Consider the following 14,163-nt stretch of genomic DNA (forward strand, 5'->3'; position numbering starts at 1 on the left):
TGACTCTCAGTCCCTCTGGAATGATTAAGTCCTGGCTCGTAGCCTTAGAATCTGACCCTTAGTCTATCTGATTCATTTACAACTGGCTCGCCGACTCGGATTCAAACTCATGGTCTTCCCGTTCCATCGACAACTGGCTCAAAGTCTTGGGATCCGATTCATGGTCTTCCCATTCCATCCACAACTGGCTCGTAGCCTTAGGATCCGATTCGTGGTCTTCCTGTTTCATCATCAACTGACTCTTAGCCTTGGGATCCAACTCGTGGTCTTCCCGTTTCATCATCAACTGGCTCTTAGCCTTAAGGTTCAACTCGTGGTCTTCCCGCCTTTTCTAGCTGGCTCGAAACCTCGGGTCACATTCTTGGTTTTCCCGTCTCTTTCAACTGGCTCGAAGCCTCGGGTCACATTCTTGGTTTTCCCGTTTCTTTCAACTGGCTCGAAGCCTCGGGTCACATTCCTGGTTTTCCCGTCTCTTTCAACTGGCTCGAAGCCTCGGGTCAGACTCTTGGCCTTCCCGTCATTTTCAACTGGCTCGAAGCCTCGAAGTCTACCCTTCCGGGTTTCGACTTCCGGTCTGTTTAAATTGTATTTGGCTTTAACCACTCTAATTTAGATCCTGTATGTACTACAATCCCGATGGTTCGACACCAATGGTCTCAAACGAATGGGGTCTCATTTAATTTGACTTTGTCAAACCAACGGGGTACAAACGACAATGTGACCCTCCACCGGAGGTTCAGTGTATCTGTCTATGAACAAAACAACACAATTTAAAACATTGAAAATTAACCATTTTTATTATTTTAGGCGTCTGTCTATTTCTGTTCATTGGATTATTTACTCGTACCATTTTAATATTTCAAATTATCATTTTTTTCCAACTCCGAAAGCTGTATTTTTTTTTTTAAACAACGATGAAGTGAAAATCGTCTTGACCCTGAATCATTTCCACCAATTATAATATAAACACGATTCAACTTTAGATCAAAAAACTTTTACGCATATTATCTCTCCACACTGGGTACAGTATAATTTCCTGCCACCTCTTGGTTATATTCGCTTGGATCTTAACGAGTTCTTAATCAGGTGAGCTTTCCATCCGAGTGCCCATAACAAACGTCAGTATAAGTTGTCCATTAACTGGTTGTCACTGAATTTCTTGCTTGTTTGTTAAGCGGCTCACTAGTAACCAAAGAAAACCCTGACGGCCCGTAATTATCCATCCTAGTGAGAATTCTCGCAGCGGACCCAAACGAATATACCATTTGTTTACCTTTTTCCTTCTTCCGCTTCGGGAAGATAGTTCAGCTGGCGAACTAATTGAAACATTCTTACCAATCTTTCGCCAATCCTCGTCGCCATTTGTGGTACCGTATTATCACGGAACAGATTATCATGGCCACACCGGCCTGCAGGGAACATCCGCTCTCGGTTCGCACACTCACACTACCTAACACACAACTTCCCACTCTGACATCTATCAGTCAACTGACAGATCTTCATGTGTCAGGAACCATCTATCCAAGGTTGGCATAACAAGGTGTGCATAACTAAAGGTCAGCACCACAGTGTCAAACTATAAAGTGACCCCGTTCGTTTGACAACAATTGATGTCAAACCATCGGGTTTTCAGTGTACATTAAATTTCAAAAATAGGTGAGATTTTCTACTATAGTAGTATAGTATAGCAGTAGTAGTATAGTATAGTAGTATAGTATACTATTTACCTTTGTAATTTTGGGAAGGGGTATGATTTTCAGTGGTATTTGGTGTGCAGATATTTGCACAGGTGAAGAATTTGGGGCAATGTTTGCAATATTAGAAAAAAAAGAACAATAAAAAGTGTTAAAATCTTTAAAACTTATTGAAGCATGTCAAATGTATTTTTTTCCGTGCATGCGATTCACATTTCCCGCCCGTTTCATTCTCCCCGCCCACTGACGGGGCGAGATCTCTCGCCATCAGTTTTGTTTTCATTCCCCTTCTCCGCTTTTTGCACGCGTGACACGTTGAAATCAGCTGTCATCACAAAAATACGCAAACGCAAACGGGTCGACGGCGAAACACTTTCACACAATTTGGCAGCATTTTCACCAGTGATATTTAGCCATTTAGTGCATCCGAAATTGAAATTTAAACCCGCAAAATGGTAGATGAAGGCACCCGCAAAACACTTAGCAGCATTCCACTACTGCAGACCAAGGCTGGCCCCCGGGAAAAGGACCTTTGGGTGCAGCGATTGAAGGAGGAATACCAAGCTCTGATCAAGGTGGGTTTGCTGTTTTATTTTCTTTCTAGAAAAACAAACCTGCTGAACATTAATTTTATTGCAGTACGTCCAAAACAACAAGTCGTCGGATTCGGATTGGTTCCGCCTGGAATCGAACAAGGAGGGAACAAAATGGTTCGGAACATGCTGGTATGTCCACAACTTGCTCAAGTACGAGTTTGATGTGGAGTTTGACGTAGGTTAACTAACTAATTTATTGCCATCCAGAGATTGACGATTACTCTACCCCCTCGCAGATTCCCGTGACGTACCCGGCGACGGCCCCGGAAATTGCGCTCCCTGGTCTGGACGGTAAAACCGCCAAGATGTACCGCGGCGGTAAGATTTGCCTAACGGATCACTTTAAGCCGCTGTGGGCGCGAAACGTGCCCAAGTTTGGGATAGCGCACGCGATGGCCCTCGGGCTGGCACCGTGGCTGGCGGTCGAGATTCCGGACTTGATAGAGAAAGGAGTCGTCACGTACAAGGAAAAGGGCGAAACATCTGGCTGAGGATGAGGTGCGCAAGGCTGGTAGGGGAAATGTGTCTCTTATTTGTGTTATGAAATTGTGGCAGAAAGATTTATATGAAAAAAGTAATATTGTGCGTAAACGATTTATCAATCAATAGGCTATTGCTTTTGTATGCTTTAAATGATGCAAATCGGTATTTGTTCTTGAAAGTAAATCACATCCATTGCACAGTGGACCGGATCGTAGAATGAATTGGAAAATGAATTTTCCGAAAAATGGTGCCGTTCTGGAGCTTTGGTGTCTTCAGAAAAGCTGTTGAAAATGCGATGGGGCAACTTTTGGCTTTGTTGAAAATTAGGGTGTATTTGAAAATCTAACTTTTCCGGAATATTTTTGGGATTTTTTTGTCTTCTATAATTTTTTTGGACTTGTCAATCTAAGCAATTTTGTCGAAGACACCTAAATTTTATCTCTTAAATCAAGACTAGCCCCTCCCACTAACATTTACACAAAAGATCCTCTGTAATTATTAAGTCAAATGTAATTACAAAAGCCGACTCGGTCCTAACCAGGTCCCAGTACCGAAAAAGACCTAATAAAAATAATTTTATGAAAAAAATAATCAAGACTAGCTTTTTAAATGGGCGTAATATTCAATGTTTGGCTTTTTAAAATGTTAGTCTAGATTTGAAAAATTCCAAAATATTTTTCAGTTGACAACTACTTCTTGTGTACACCAGACGTGTTTCTCTGCTGTGCTTTTGTACGCTAAACTATACTCGCGTTGTGGCAAAATGAGTTCTGTCCGCAAAAACATTCTCGTCGTGGACTTCAGCGTTCTCCCGGAACGCCCAAAGCTGGAGGTCGTGCAGCGGTTTGTCGAGAAAGGTCTGGGAATAACTTCCTCCGACCTGAAAAGCATCCAGCTGCACAACATCCGCCATTGCGTGCTCATCGAGATGGCGGACCCAGCAGCCGCCACCAAAATAGCATCGGACAACCACTGCAAGTACGCCTTTAAAGCCAACCCGACCATCAAGATTCCGTTCTACGTCGACGACAACACCGTCGACGTTCGGATCCACGATCTACCGCTAGACCTACCAAACGCCCAAATTGCCGAAGCCATGCGTGAGTACGGTGATGTACTCACAATCAGGGACGAGGTTTGGCGGAACTTTTTCGCCGGCGTGCCGAATGGTGTGCGTGTGCTGAAGATGAAGCTGTCCAAGCCCGTGCCATCCTACATCAATGTGTGCGAACTTAGCACATTAGCAACGCACACACATCAAGTTGTCACGTGTCGCCGCTGTGGCGAAAAACGCCACGTTTCGAAGAGCTGCTCAGCAGCAGCAAAGCACCAACAAAAACCGAAAAAATCTACTCCCCTTGCGCCGATTGTTTTGCCTCCAGTCCAACCAACAGTTGTTGAATCCCAAGTCGTTGCTCTTCTCACTGAGAACAATGGCAATGACGGATTTACTACTGTTGGGAAGAAAGGCAAAGCAAAAAGGCAATTATCGGGTGAAGAAGTCAACCAATCAGTGGAAAAAAGAAGCTGCTTGGATGACGACACCAACACCGCACCGACACCGAATTTCGAGAACGAACAATGCAATGACCCTGGACAACGAGATCAACACATTCTTCCACAAACAACGCCGAAAAGAAGACTGGGGAAGCCAGCCGTTTGACGGAGGACTACGCCAGTCAATAAATGAAATTATATTATTATTATTTTTTGAATTGCGATATTAGTAACGCTTGGCCAATCTATGCTTGCAAAGGCCAGTTAAATAAATAACAAAAAAAAAAATAAAAAATATTTTTTTGCAAAGATCGGAAAATTTCACGAATGTTTCATTAGGGAGTAATATGGTTGTATGGAAAAGCTTTTCAGTTCCTTTTGAGGTCCTAAACAACTCCCTAAAGTTTGGGAACGATTGGTTAAGTCCCCACTTTGCGCAAAGCGATTAAATTTTCACGCTATTAAAACCTGATTTATATTCGGTTGCTCTGGAATATGCTCTACAACTTTCCCGCTAACTTGCTCCTATGAAAGATACATCGTCTAAAACGTGTTTTTTGCTCGAAAATCACGTTTTAGACGAGTTTTGAGGACGCTGTATCTTCTTTCAGGAGCAAGTTAGCACCTGAGTCCGGTTTCAGTACAACGTGAAACGTGAGTTATATTTATAAAAATCAAAATAAAAAAAAATGTTTATCCCTGGGTGCTGAATAGTGGTTCGCAAAACGGCCTCAATTTCGAACTGTCAAAGTGGAACCAATATATTGTTGTTTCAATTTTTGCAAGAATGAAAAAAGTTTGGCTTTTGAGAACCTGGAGTTAAAGTCAGGAAAACTTGAGCAAGTTGAAAGCGAGATTGTTTATGGAGTCGATACTGTTGTATCGATCCAGAAGTTGTCTTTATTGTTTGATTCCGTTTGAAACCCTACTAGTGAAAATTGTTGGATCAGCTTTTTCGCTGAACCAGGAAGAGTTGCAGGGTTACAGAATCAGCCAGGGAATTTATCTGCGACATTGCAGAATGACACTCTCGCCGCAGTACTTCGTCACCCGTAAAAAGAAAAACCTACAATTTTCCAGCAAAAAATTTCAAAAACTAGACAAAATAAAAAACATGCTATTGATTATAAAACAGCTCATTCACTAGTAAGAAAAAAGTCATGCTTGTGCTAGAACAACCTGCTACCCTGTAGATGTAAACAAAGTGGGATCATTCGAAAAACACGTTACGCATTCTCTCTATTCATCACCCAGGTTTATCCCATACAAATTCTCATAGAAAATTGAATCGCTTTGCGCAAAGTGAGGACTAAACCCTTGACTAAACCAATCGTTCCCAAACTTTGGAAAGATGTTTAGGACCCCAAAAGGAACTGAAAAAGTGCTGTGCTGGAAAATCGATATTGATATTACACCCTAATGTTTCATGTTTTAACATTGAAAATCGGACCATTAGTTGCTAAGATATCGACATTGTAAAATAGTGGGTTGTTTGGGTGAGACCTAGAAAACTTCAATTTTCATGTTTCTTTTTCTTTAAGCCGCTGTATCTCAGCAACCAGAGGTTCAATCTTCAATGTCTCTTAGACAATTTTATAGCAACTTTTCTGAACTTAAAAAAAAAAATTAGAAATGGTCACTCATGGTCACTATTTGTAAAAATCGAAAAGCTGCAAATATTTCGCTAAAATCAAACTTTCGGTGGCTATATTTTTTCGATTTTTTCCAAAAATCACTATTTTTCAAAAATTCATAACTCGGCGGCAGACTTTTAACCATGTTTCTCTATGGCTCAAAAGTTGCGGGTTTGTCCCCTAAAACATATAAAAACATCTCGAAAATTAAAAAAATACGTATTTTGGGAAATTGAGTTTTTGTCAAAAAAATGTTAATTTAAAAAATCGGCAATTTTTTTTCCGTGTACCTATTTTTTTTTCTCAATAGTCCTCAACAATACCTTCAACTTTGCCGAAGACTTGGTGTTGATCAGAAAAAGCTCTCACGGTTTTGGTAGAGAATTGCTCAGTTATCCATTTTTTAAAATTAGTGCCCATGTTTGCCCACTTTGAGGGCCAAGCATTCAATATTACGTCCATTTGAAATGTTAGCCTAGATAAAAAAAAATGAAATTATTGTTTTCGGAAAGGTCTGAACATTTTACGAATGTTTTTAATATATTTTAACATTGAAAATGGCGCAATAGATGCTGAGAAATCGGCATTAGAAAATAGTGAGTTGTTTGGGTGATAAAAAAAACCTATTTCGTATAGAATCGCTAAAATATAACAATCGACTTGTTGGGATCTATGAAGTTAAAAAGGAAAGGCATTGGAAGCTGCACAAGATGGCGTACTTAACACAATTTGGCCCAAAATGGATTTACGACAAGGTAGCACGAGCACGACAGTATGTTATTGAGGGACTGTAACTAAACTAAAGGAAAATTTCTCAGGGAGTATTTCGGATTGATTTCAACGCAAAAAAACTACAAAACCAAACCACTTCTAGTACTTTTGCGTTATATTTTCTCAATTTAACAGCTCTCTTGATATATATTAATCTAGTTGTTGTTTTTTAAAATTTTAACTATACACAATGCTGCGCGCACGTTGCTCTGATGTGGGTGTGTGTGTGTAGCAGTAGTCAGTTTCTGATTTGCGATTAAAATATTAACACAATTAATATTCCTCTGTGTTGTGTGCTGCCGTTGATCGATCAGCGATAATATAGGTAGACAAGAATGCAGCCTTAAACTAAACTATGTTTCTGCCTCGTACGAACTAAAAAAAAAGTGTGCAAGTGTGATTTGTTTTGTTGGTTGTTGTGGTTATAGCTCTTACTAAAACGATATATAAGTGTAATCATTTGATTTTGGTTATTTACAAAGTGTTGGATTTTTAAACAGCGTTAGCCTATGAGTATCATGCTATTCAAGGAGATTTACAGCAACTTATTTACTTGTTTACTCGCGAAACGGATGTAAACCTAGATGTGTCTGCTTGTGTGTGTGTTTTGCTAAACATATTCAAGGATATTGAAAGAGAGATACGGTTGATACGAGTTGAGATGTGCTTCGGGAAGAGGTCCTGTTTCGTGAAGTCTCTATGTAGTTGCGATCCTACTCGATCGTGTTTGTTCACAGTTTCGTGAAGTTCGAGTAAGGTTTAGTTCGATAGATTGTTTGTTTGCGTGTGATTTACTTTTCTATCAACAACTGTAATTTGTGTTATTTCTTTGCTCCATTCTGAACATGCTGCCTTCTTTTCTGAGATATTGTTTCCTTTACCTGATTTGGTTTTTTTTCAAGGTAATTGGATGATTGGAAAACTTATTGCTGGCAAAACATATATTTTTTTGAATTTTGTAAAAAAACGTTAAAGAAATCCTACAAAAGGAAGACATTTCAACTCTCTTTCTTCAAACGTGATTAAATTCGCAGGAGGTTAATCGTTTCAACATTCCTTTATTTTTAACTTCAACAAGTCACGGTTAGTTTTCCTATCAATACAATTGGTTATACTTTTTACAATTGGTTTTGTGTGTGATTGTGTGTGTGTGTGTTTCCTCCCAAATCCTCCGTAACATAACAAGCATGCTTTTCAGAAAAAAAGAAAACCATTTTCTGCGCGCGAAAAATCAAATTCAAAGAAACGCTACTACGCGCTTTTTTCGAGAGTGTGATGCACATATAAAAATAGGTGTCTTCTGCAAAACACAAGTTCAAATTATTCAAATGGTGGTGTTTTCGACCAGGTAAAAATTAAGAGACCTCGTTGTCTCTTTTTCTTACATTTTTGTTTCGTGTTGTTGATTGCGGGGAGGGACATTCGAACGCGTGCACCCTTTAAGGAACAGTTGGAAAAATTTGCTAGGAATTTATAAAAGTAAAAATTTGGTAGCAAAGCGTGCAGAAAGGAAACCACCCCCGCACCCTTAACAGCTAGTGTTAGCGAATAAATTAATTTAAATTACGAAAAGTTCACTTTAAGCTCGAGTTGCGCGCGCGTTTTTCGCTTCAAATTTGATTTTTCACAAAGAGAGAAAAGAACCCAACCGTTGAATAGAGAGTGAAAAATAAGGGGCACCCTTTTTCGAAAGAGGGATATAACAATCAGCACCTGTTTGGCATGTCGTTTTGAGATTAACGCTTGTAGACCGGCGACAGGTCCAGCGTGAGGTTCCGCAGCGCCTGGTTCTGCGCCGAGGATCGCGTCTGGCGCGACGACCGAATAATCTCCAGCACCAGGCTGCGGCAATCGTTGCACACGGCCATCAGCTCCCCCGTCAGCCGCTCCTTCTGGGGGTCGATGACGGAGTTTTGACCGGCGGCGGCCGCCGCCGACAGGGTGAACGCCTTGGCGAACCGGTTCCTGGAAGTGCTAGTGAGACGATTAGGACCGACTTTTAATCCCGCAAAACTCGAGGTTAAGCTTACCTTCGGTCCAGCGTGCTGTTGTTGGAGTGTGGCCGGGCCGGACTCTGCGGCGGAAGACTGTGCGGACCCTCCATGCTGCGCGTCATCAGCGATAGACTCTTTTGGTGTTGGCTTGTGGTGGCGGATGCAGTTGCCGATGGGTGGTGGTTGTGATCTTTGGCGCCACTGCCGTTGGTCATGGGCAGCGAAAGGGGTTCGGCGCCGTGCAGGCTGCTGCCCGGCGTGCTGGAAGCCGAGCGTTGGTTCTTTGGCGACGATGGAGCGCTACCGACGGTGTTGCGAGTCTGAAAGTTGACGATCTTATATAAGCACTAAATTTTAAATTGTGAGTCAGGAGACTTCATTGAAACATGGACCTTTTTTTGAAGATACGATTGAATAAAAAAAGGTTTTGTTTCTTTCTCTAAATAAGTGTAATATGTTCCTAGTACATTTAGCTAGAGCTCATTGATTTACCGAAATTTTCATATCCAATTTCCAATATTTTGAAAATCCCGGGGCTTTTTTGAAATGGACATAAGAACCAGTTTTCAGAACATTTGTTATGTTACAAAAACTTTCAAAGATTTCAAATCAGATCAAATTGATGGATTACTGATACCTAGCTAAAAAGCATTTAAAATTGGACATTTTTGTACTTTGTTGTGCTCTGGATTTTAAACATTCACAATTCTCAATCTTTTAAGTTTCCTATAAATAAATTTATTTTCTTATGTATTTTTTTTCAGGCGGGGCCGTGGCAATTATTTTTTTAAACCTAAAGCACATTAAAAAATGCTAAATAATTTGTAGGATATCTTCTGATCTCTAAATTATACTTTTTCGGAGACAGTCAAGGATGGAATAATAACAAAAAATTAGGTGTACAAAATGTGTCTAGAATGGCATTAAAATAAAAACTGTTCGAAAAATGTTCAATCGAGATAAGTACACCATTCGATTCAGCAGGAATTTTGTGCACCAAAAATATGAGTTTTCATATGTTTTAACATATTAAAAGTATTTTATTTTAAAAGAAAATTAACAAAAAGTATGAAAATCGAGACATTTAGTATGAGAGCTATCAAATCTCTGACCATCAAAAAGCTGATTTGTCTATTAAATTACAGTATGTAAAAAAAGTATTTACACCCCTTGGGCACTATGCACATTTTGTGATGAAACATGTGAACAATTTAAAGTACTACGTTTTGTTCAGAAACTCATACCGAACACAAAAAGCTCATGAAAAGATGATTTCTTTAAAAAGTTCTATAACAAATACTATTACAAAAATCAAAAAAGGTGCAAAAAAGTGTGTACACCTTTCGAAAAAATAACATAAATAATGTTATTTGTTGACAAATCACCATAAATCCAGTCTAAAACGAAACTATTGGCACTACGCCCCCCGGGGCATGGCCTTCCTCTAACATGGGATTTCTGCTCCAGCGCCTCTGACGAGACAGGAGAAACCGGGACCGACGTTTTACTTCACCATCCGATAGAAGCTCAGTGGATAAGGCGGGAATCGAACCCGCGTCTCATAGCATCATCGGGATCGATAAATCCAGTCTCCCAACTCCAAATAGGCATCCTTGACTGATTAAAAACATAATTGGGATTGAATATTTATAAAGTTTACTAAATACTAACTACCCCGGTACGAAATTCCAACGAAAAATCTATTTCATCGATATAAAGACCCCCAAAACGGTGTTAAACCCACCCAAAAATGTTTATTTAGCAATTCTATGGAAATATATTGACATTTAGTTGAATTAAAAGTTTGCAAAATTGAGTTTAGATAAGTTTTATATAAAAATTTCCAGAGTTATATAAACTTTTATACTAAGTAGTTAGTAAACTTTATATTCAATCCAAATTTTTTTTTAATCAGTCAAGGATGGCTATTTGGAGTTGGGAGACTGGATTTATGGTGATTTGTGCCCAAAGGGTGTAAATACTTTTTTTACATACTGTATAAATTGCACTCATATCTTTCAATTTCATGAAGTTTGATATGTCACATGAAAGGACTTTTTTATACTCAGTACACTTCCTCCGGTGCCACCGGTAACCGGTTCCGGAGTGGTCCGACCGGGTCAAAGGACACCGGCATGATAATAGATGATTAATGATTTTAATTTAACGAAGTTTGACAAGCAACAGATCGACTTTTAAATATCACAATCATCGGAACCATTTGCGTGGTACCATGGAATCGGTTCCGGAGTGGCCAAAAATACCCTGAACTGACCCAAAGTAGTCAGTTTACCTATGTACTACAAACAACGTTTCATAACATTGGCGCAAATGTCGATTGAATGACAAAAGCTTTAAAAAAAAACAGGCTCGACGGATGTTCCGGGTTGCCGGAACCGGTGGCCACTTTGGACAAATTACCTCACCGGAAACTCATAGTCACAGTCAATGCCCGTAAAATGCAACTGGAAGTAACCCGCTAGATGTTATCGATTACAAGATACAGGCCCTCAAAGTTGGGGATTAACGCGTTAATTAACATGCTCCGTTCACGTTCACGTTAAGATCAACGTAGGCTCCGTTCGCGTTCACGTTTAGGTTAACGTTTAACGATTCCGTTAAGTTAAACGTCGTTAATTTAAACGTTTAACATCACTGATACTTAAGCTCGACACTCAAAAATTAGACGACGAATTTTTTTTTTTCGTGGTTCGATTATCATAAGTTTTGATTATCTGAAGTGAAATTTTTCCAAGGCCTTTGGATAATCGAGTCTGGACTGTATCTAAATATTTTTGAAAAATTCAAAGTTCACGTGTGCATTTCTCTGGAAATGGATTTGTATATTTTGATTTGGATAAAACTTTGTGAAGGTCTTCCCTATGAGTCAAGGCTATGGCCAATACAAAAATGATACCTTAAATTTTCGAAAATCTGTTTCTTGGGAACAGGATTAGTAGTCCGAAATTTCAACAATCTGGACAAATGCCGATAATAAATATGGAAAAATCTGGCAAGCAAAAATACACAAGTGACGGAAAGGAGGAGGGATGAAAAGTGACTTCTTTTTTGGTAAAAAAATGTAGTTTTTCTAGTTGAAACTATCCCTGTACCTTAAATTGCTATACTTGCACTTTAAACACACTAAACTTTAAAAAACATTAACTAAATAAAATAATCTCGTGATTGGCACAATCACTTTGGTCATAGATCACATCGACTGAAAACTAAAACCAAAATCTGAAATAGAGCAGCGTGTATCTTAATTTTGTAGAGCGCACGACAGATCCGACATTAGGGGAAATATACCCTTTCTAATCAAACACCTATCTTCGTCATATGAAGAGTTTGATGCTCGATTAAAGCTCCAAAAATACTATTTAGGCTATAAACTTACCAGCAACAGCACTGAATCGAGTAAGCACGCAAATGTATGCCATTTACTGGCCAAAAAGATCAAATTTTATGCACTTTCAAACATAATTTCTATTTACCGAGACCATTTCTCATCATTTTGATGGCACACACATCCACACGCAAGATGAGAGGTTAACTGCTTTACGAAAGTTGTCATTAATAACTTTTCACTTGCGCCAACGATTTAAAAGCGTTTAAGATATAAAATTGCTTCCAACTACCAGCAACATGTTCTTTTGACCATTACTTAGTCACTCACTTGAAAAAATAATCCCGAAACATGTAAATAATTAGCAAGCGCCATCAAAAAAACAAACGCGTTAAGTCTTTTGACGTTTCAATTTTGACTACCCATTCCAATCACAGGCTGAAGAAAACCGAGCGAGAAGCGAAGGCAAATAAAGAACAAAGGGTGGCCTCCAACACCACCAACATGCTGATGCAGCGCCTGTTGGAGTGAGCAAGTCGACGTCGTCGTGCTATCTTGTCGCACCCGCCATTTTGACATTCCGAGAAAAACGCGTTTTAATGTTTGACCGTGAATATTCAAAAACGAGAGCACGCAATGTAAACAATAACAAACACGTTTTGTTTGTCTCACCATTCTGTGCATTGTCCCAAAGTTTGGTTGAAGTTGGTTGCTGGAGTACCGAGTTATAATTACAAATGTTTACGGTAGTCTAGCTTGTACGTGCGACAAACGCATCCTGACTTTCCTGGCCTGAAATCCCTTTGGCCTTTTGTCGCACTTACATCAAATTTCATGGAGTGACAAGATAGCACGACAAGATTGAAACTACTTTCATATGTAAAGTGACAAAAATGCACGAAGTTTTTTTCGGTTTTTGTTGAATATCTCAGGATTGAAATCGAATTTTGGGGATCTGTGAAGGTGAAATGGTGAGGCAATGTGAGCTGCACAAAATGGCGTTCTTAACTCAATTTGGCCCAAAATGCACGTACGACAAGATAGCACGATGGCGACGAAGTGCTGCCAGGAAACTTTCTCTATAAATGCTACTTTTCGTGAGTGTTCGCTTAAAATTTCATCAATTTTGGCAGCACTAAGCAGACCCAAAAGAGCGCTGGAAAAAAAAAACTAAGCTGAAAATAGAAAAATAGGCGTGGCCTAATGCACTCGACTGATTAGAATGCATTTTGGATTTTTTTTTTAAATGCTTGTAATAGGAATAGCATTATTATTAAAAGTGAAAATAAACAGAAATGTTCACAAAAAGTTGCTCTACTCGTTGGTGTACTTGGTTTTAGTAAATTTCAAGGAACACTCCAGATTAACCAGCATCATTCAAACACGACCGCATATTAGGCTTAAAATGGGCATATTTCCCCTACTCAAATTTAAATGGCAGTCTTGCTTGGGAAGGCATTTCCTGATCAATTTAGTGTTTTCATCAAAGTCGTAGGTATTTGCAAGGACTATTCAAAAAAATAGTGAAAGTAAAAAAAACCGGTTTTAAATATACATTTTATCACTATTCAAACAACTTAATATGCCAAACTTTTAGTGAAAACTTGCTATTAACTAGGCTGTTTATTTTTTTAATTTTTTTTTTCGATTTCGGTTGAAGCCATTATCAAACGTCAAAGTGTTGATATGCCAACATTAAGTGCCCGATGGAATTACATGCCCTAGTTGTTGAGATATTGGCTAGGATTTTTTTTTAAATTGAATAAAATATTTTTTTAAAGGATTTTCAAATAAGCCTTAAATTTTTAACTGTCGATAGCTTGGAAACTACATATTGGAATATTTTTAATGTTTGTATAAAAATAAAATTTAAAATCAGACAAAATCACTAAAAAGCATTTCGTCGAGAAACTACAAGTCAACTCACCTTTCGGTCTAACTCGGGCCGCAGCAGCCGCTCCATCAGCGACCGCGGGAACGTTTCGTCCACGAGGCTGTGCGGTCCGGAACCTCCGCCATGCGCTTGGTGATGGCTGGGCGACGGCGTGTTCGACGTGCACGGGCTGCTCATCAGCGACGGCGACAGGAGCACCACGGGAACATTCCGGAAATGTTCGGTAGGTATTCGCATCTGAGAAATAGACGGAG

At 39.4% G+C, this 14,163-nt stretch overlaps 3 protein-coding genes across 8 annotated transcripts in view; 2 read left to right on the plus strand and 1 right to left on the minus strand.

The window, feature by feature from the left end:
- Positions 1-2,015: 2,015 nt before the first annotated feature.
- On the plus strand, positions 2,016-2,926 carry LOC120416091 (ubiquitin-fold modifier-conjugating enzyme 1). The gene is made up of 3 exons (XM_039577774.2): positions 2,016-2,269; positions 2,334-2,465; positions 2,527-2,926. The coding sequence occupies exons 1-3, from the start codon at positions 2,147-2,149 to the stop codon at positions 2,779-2,781; spliced, it is 510 nt and encodes a 169-aa protein (XP_039433708.1). The 5' UTR covers positions 2,016-2,146; the 3' UTR covers positions 2,782-2,926.
- Positions 2,927-3,535: 609 nt separating this feature from the next.
- On the plus strand, positions 3,536-4,528 carry LOC120416089 (uncharacterized). Its single transcript, XM_039577772.2, has one exon. The coding sequence runs from the start codon at positions 3,537-3,539 to the stop codon at positions 4,434-4,436; it is 900 nt and encodes a 299-aa protein (XP_039433706.1). The 5' UTR covers position 3,536; the 3' UTR covers positions 4,437-4,528.
- A 2,240-nt stretch (positions 4,529-6,768) lies between these two features.
- The window catches only part of LOC120416081 (protein spire), a 343,750-nt gene continuing 336,355 nt past the window's right edge, over positions 6,769-14,163 (minus strand). For 5 of the 6 annotated variants that reach the window (XM_039577758.2, XM_039577761.2, XM_039577763.2 and 2 more), the window contains 3 exons: positions 13,943-14,146; positions 8,706-8,989; positions 6,769-8,649 (listed from right to left, as the gene is read on the minus strand). In XM_039577758.2, the coding sequence (XP_039433692.1) occupies positions 8,412-8,649; positions 8,706-8,989; positions 13,943-14,146 (726 nt within the window). In that variant the 3' untranslated portion in view covers positions 6,769-8,411. The remainder of the gene's footprint in view (positions 8,650-8,705; positions 8,990-13,942; positions 14,147-14,163) is intronic. The other variant, XM_039577760.2, reaches the window with a different exon arrangement.

This window comes from Culex pipiens, chromosome 2, assembly GCF_016801865.2.
Source record: "Culex pipiens pallens isolate TS chromosome 2, TS_CPP_V2, whole genome shotgun sequence".
Lineage (NCBI taxonomy): Eukaryota > Metazoa > Arthropoda > Insecta > Diptera > Culicidae > Culex > Culex pipiens.

Excerpts from the sequence above, each read along its gene's own strand:
- LOC120416089 (XM_039577772.2), top strand. The coding sequence starts at position 3,537 with ATGAGTTCTGTCCGCAAAAACATTCTCGTCGTGGACTTCAGCGTTCTC.
- LOC120416091 (XM_039577774.2), top strand. The coding sequence starts at position 2,147 with ATGGTAGATGAAGGCACCCGCAAAACACTTAGCAGCATTCCACTACTG. Across the intron at positions 2,270-2,333 it reads AATACCAAGCTCTGATCAAG|TACGTCCAAAACAACAAGTC; the intron begins GTGGGTTTGCTG and ends ATTTTATTGCAG. Across the intron at positions 2,466-2,526 it reads AGTTTGATGTGGAGTTTGAC|ATTCCCGTGACGTACCCGGC; the intron begins GTAGGTTAACTA and ends ACCCCCTCGCAG.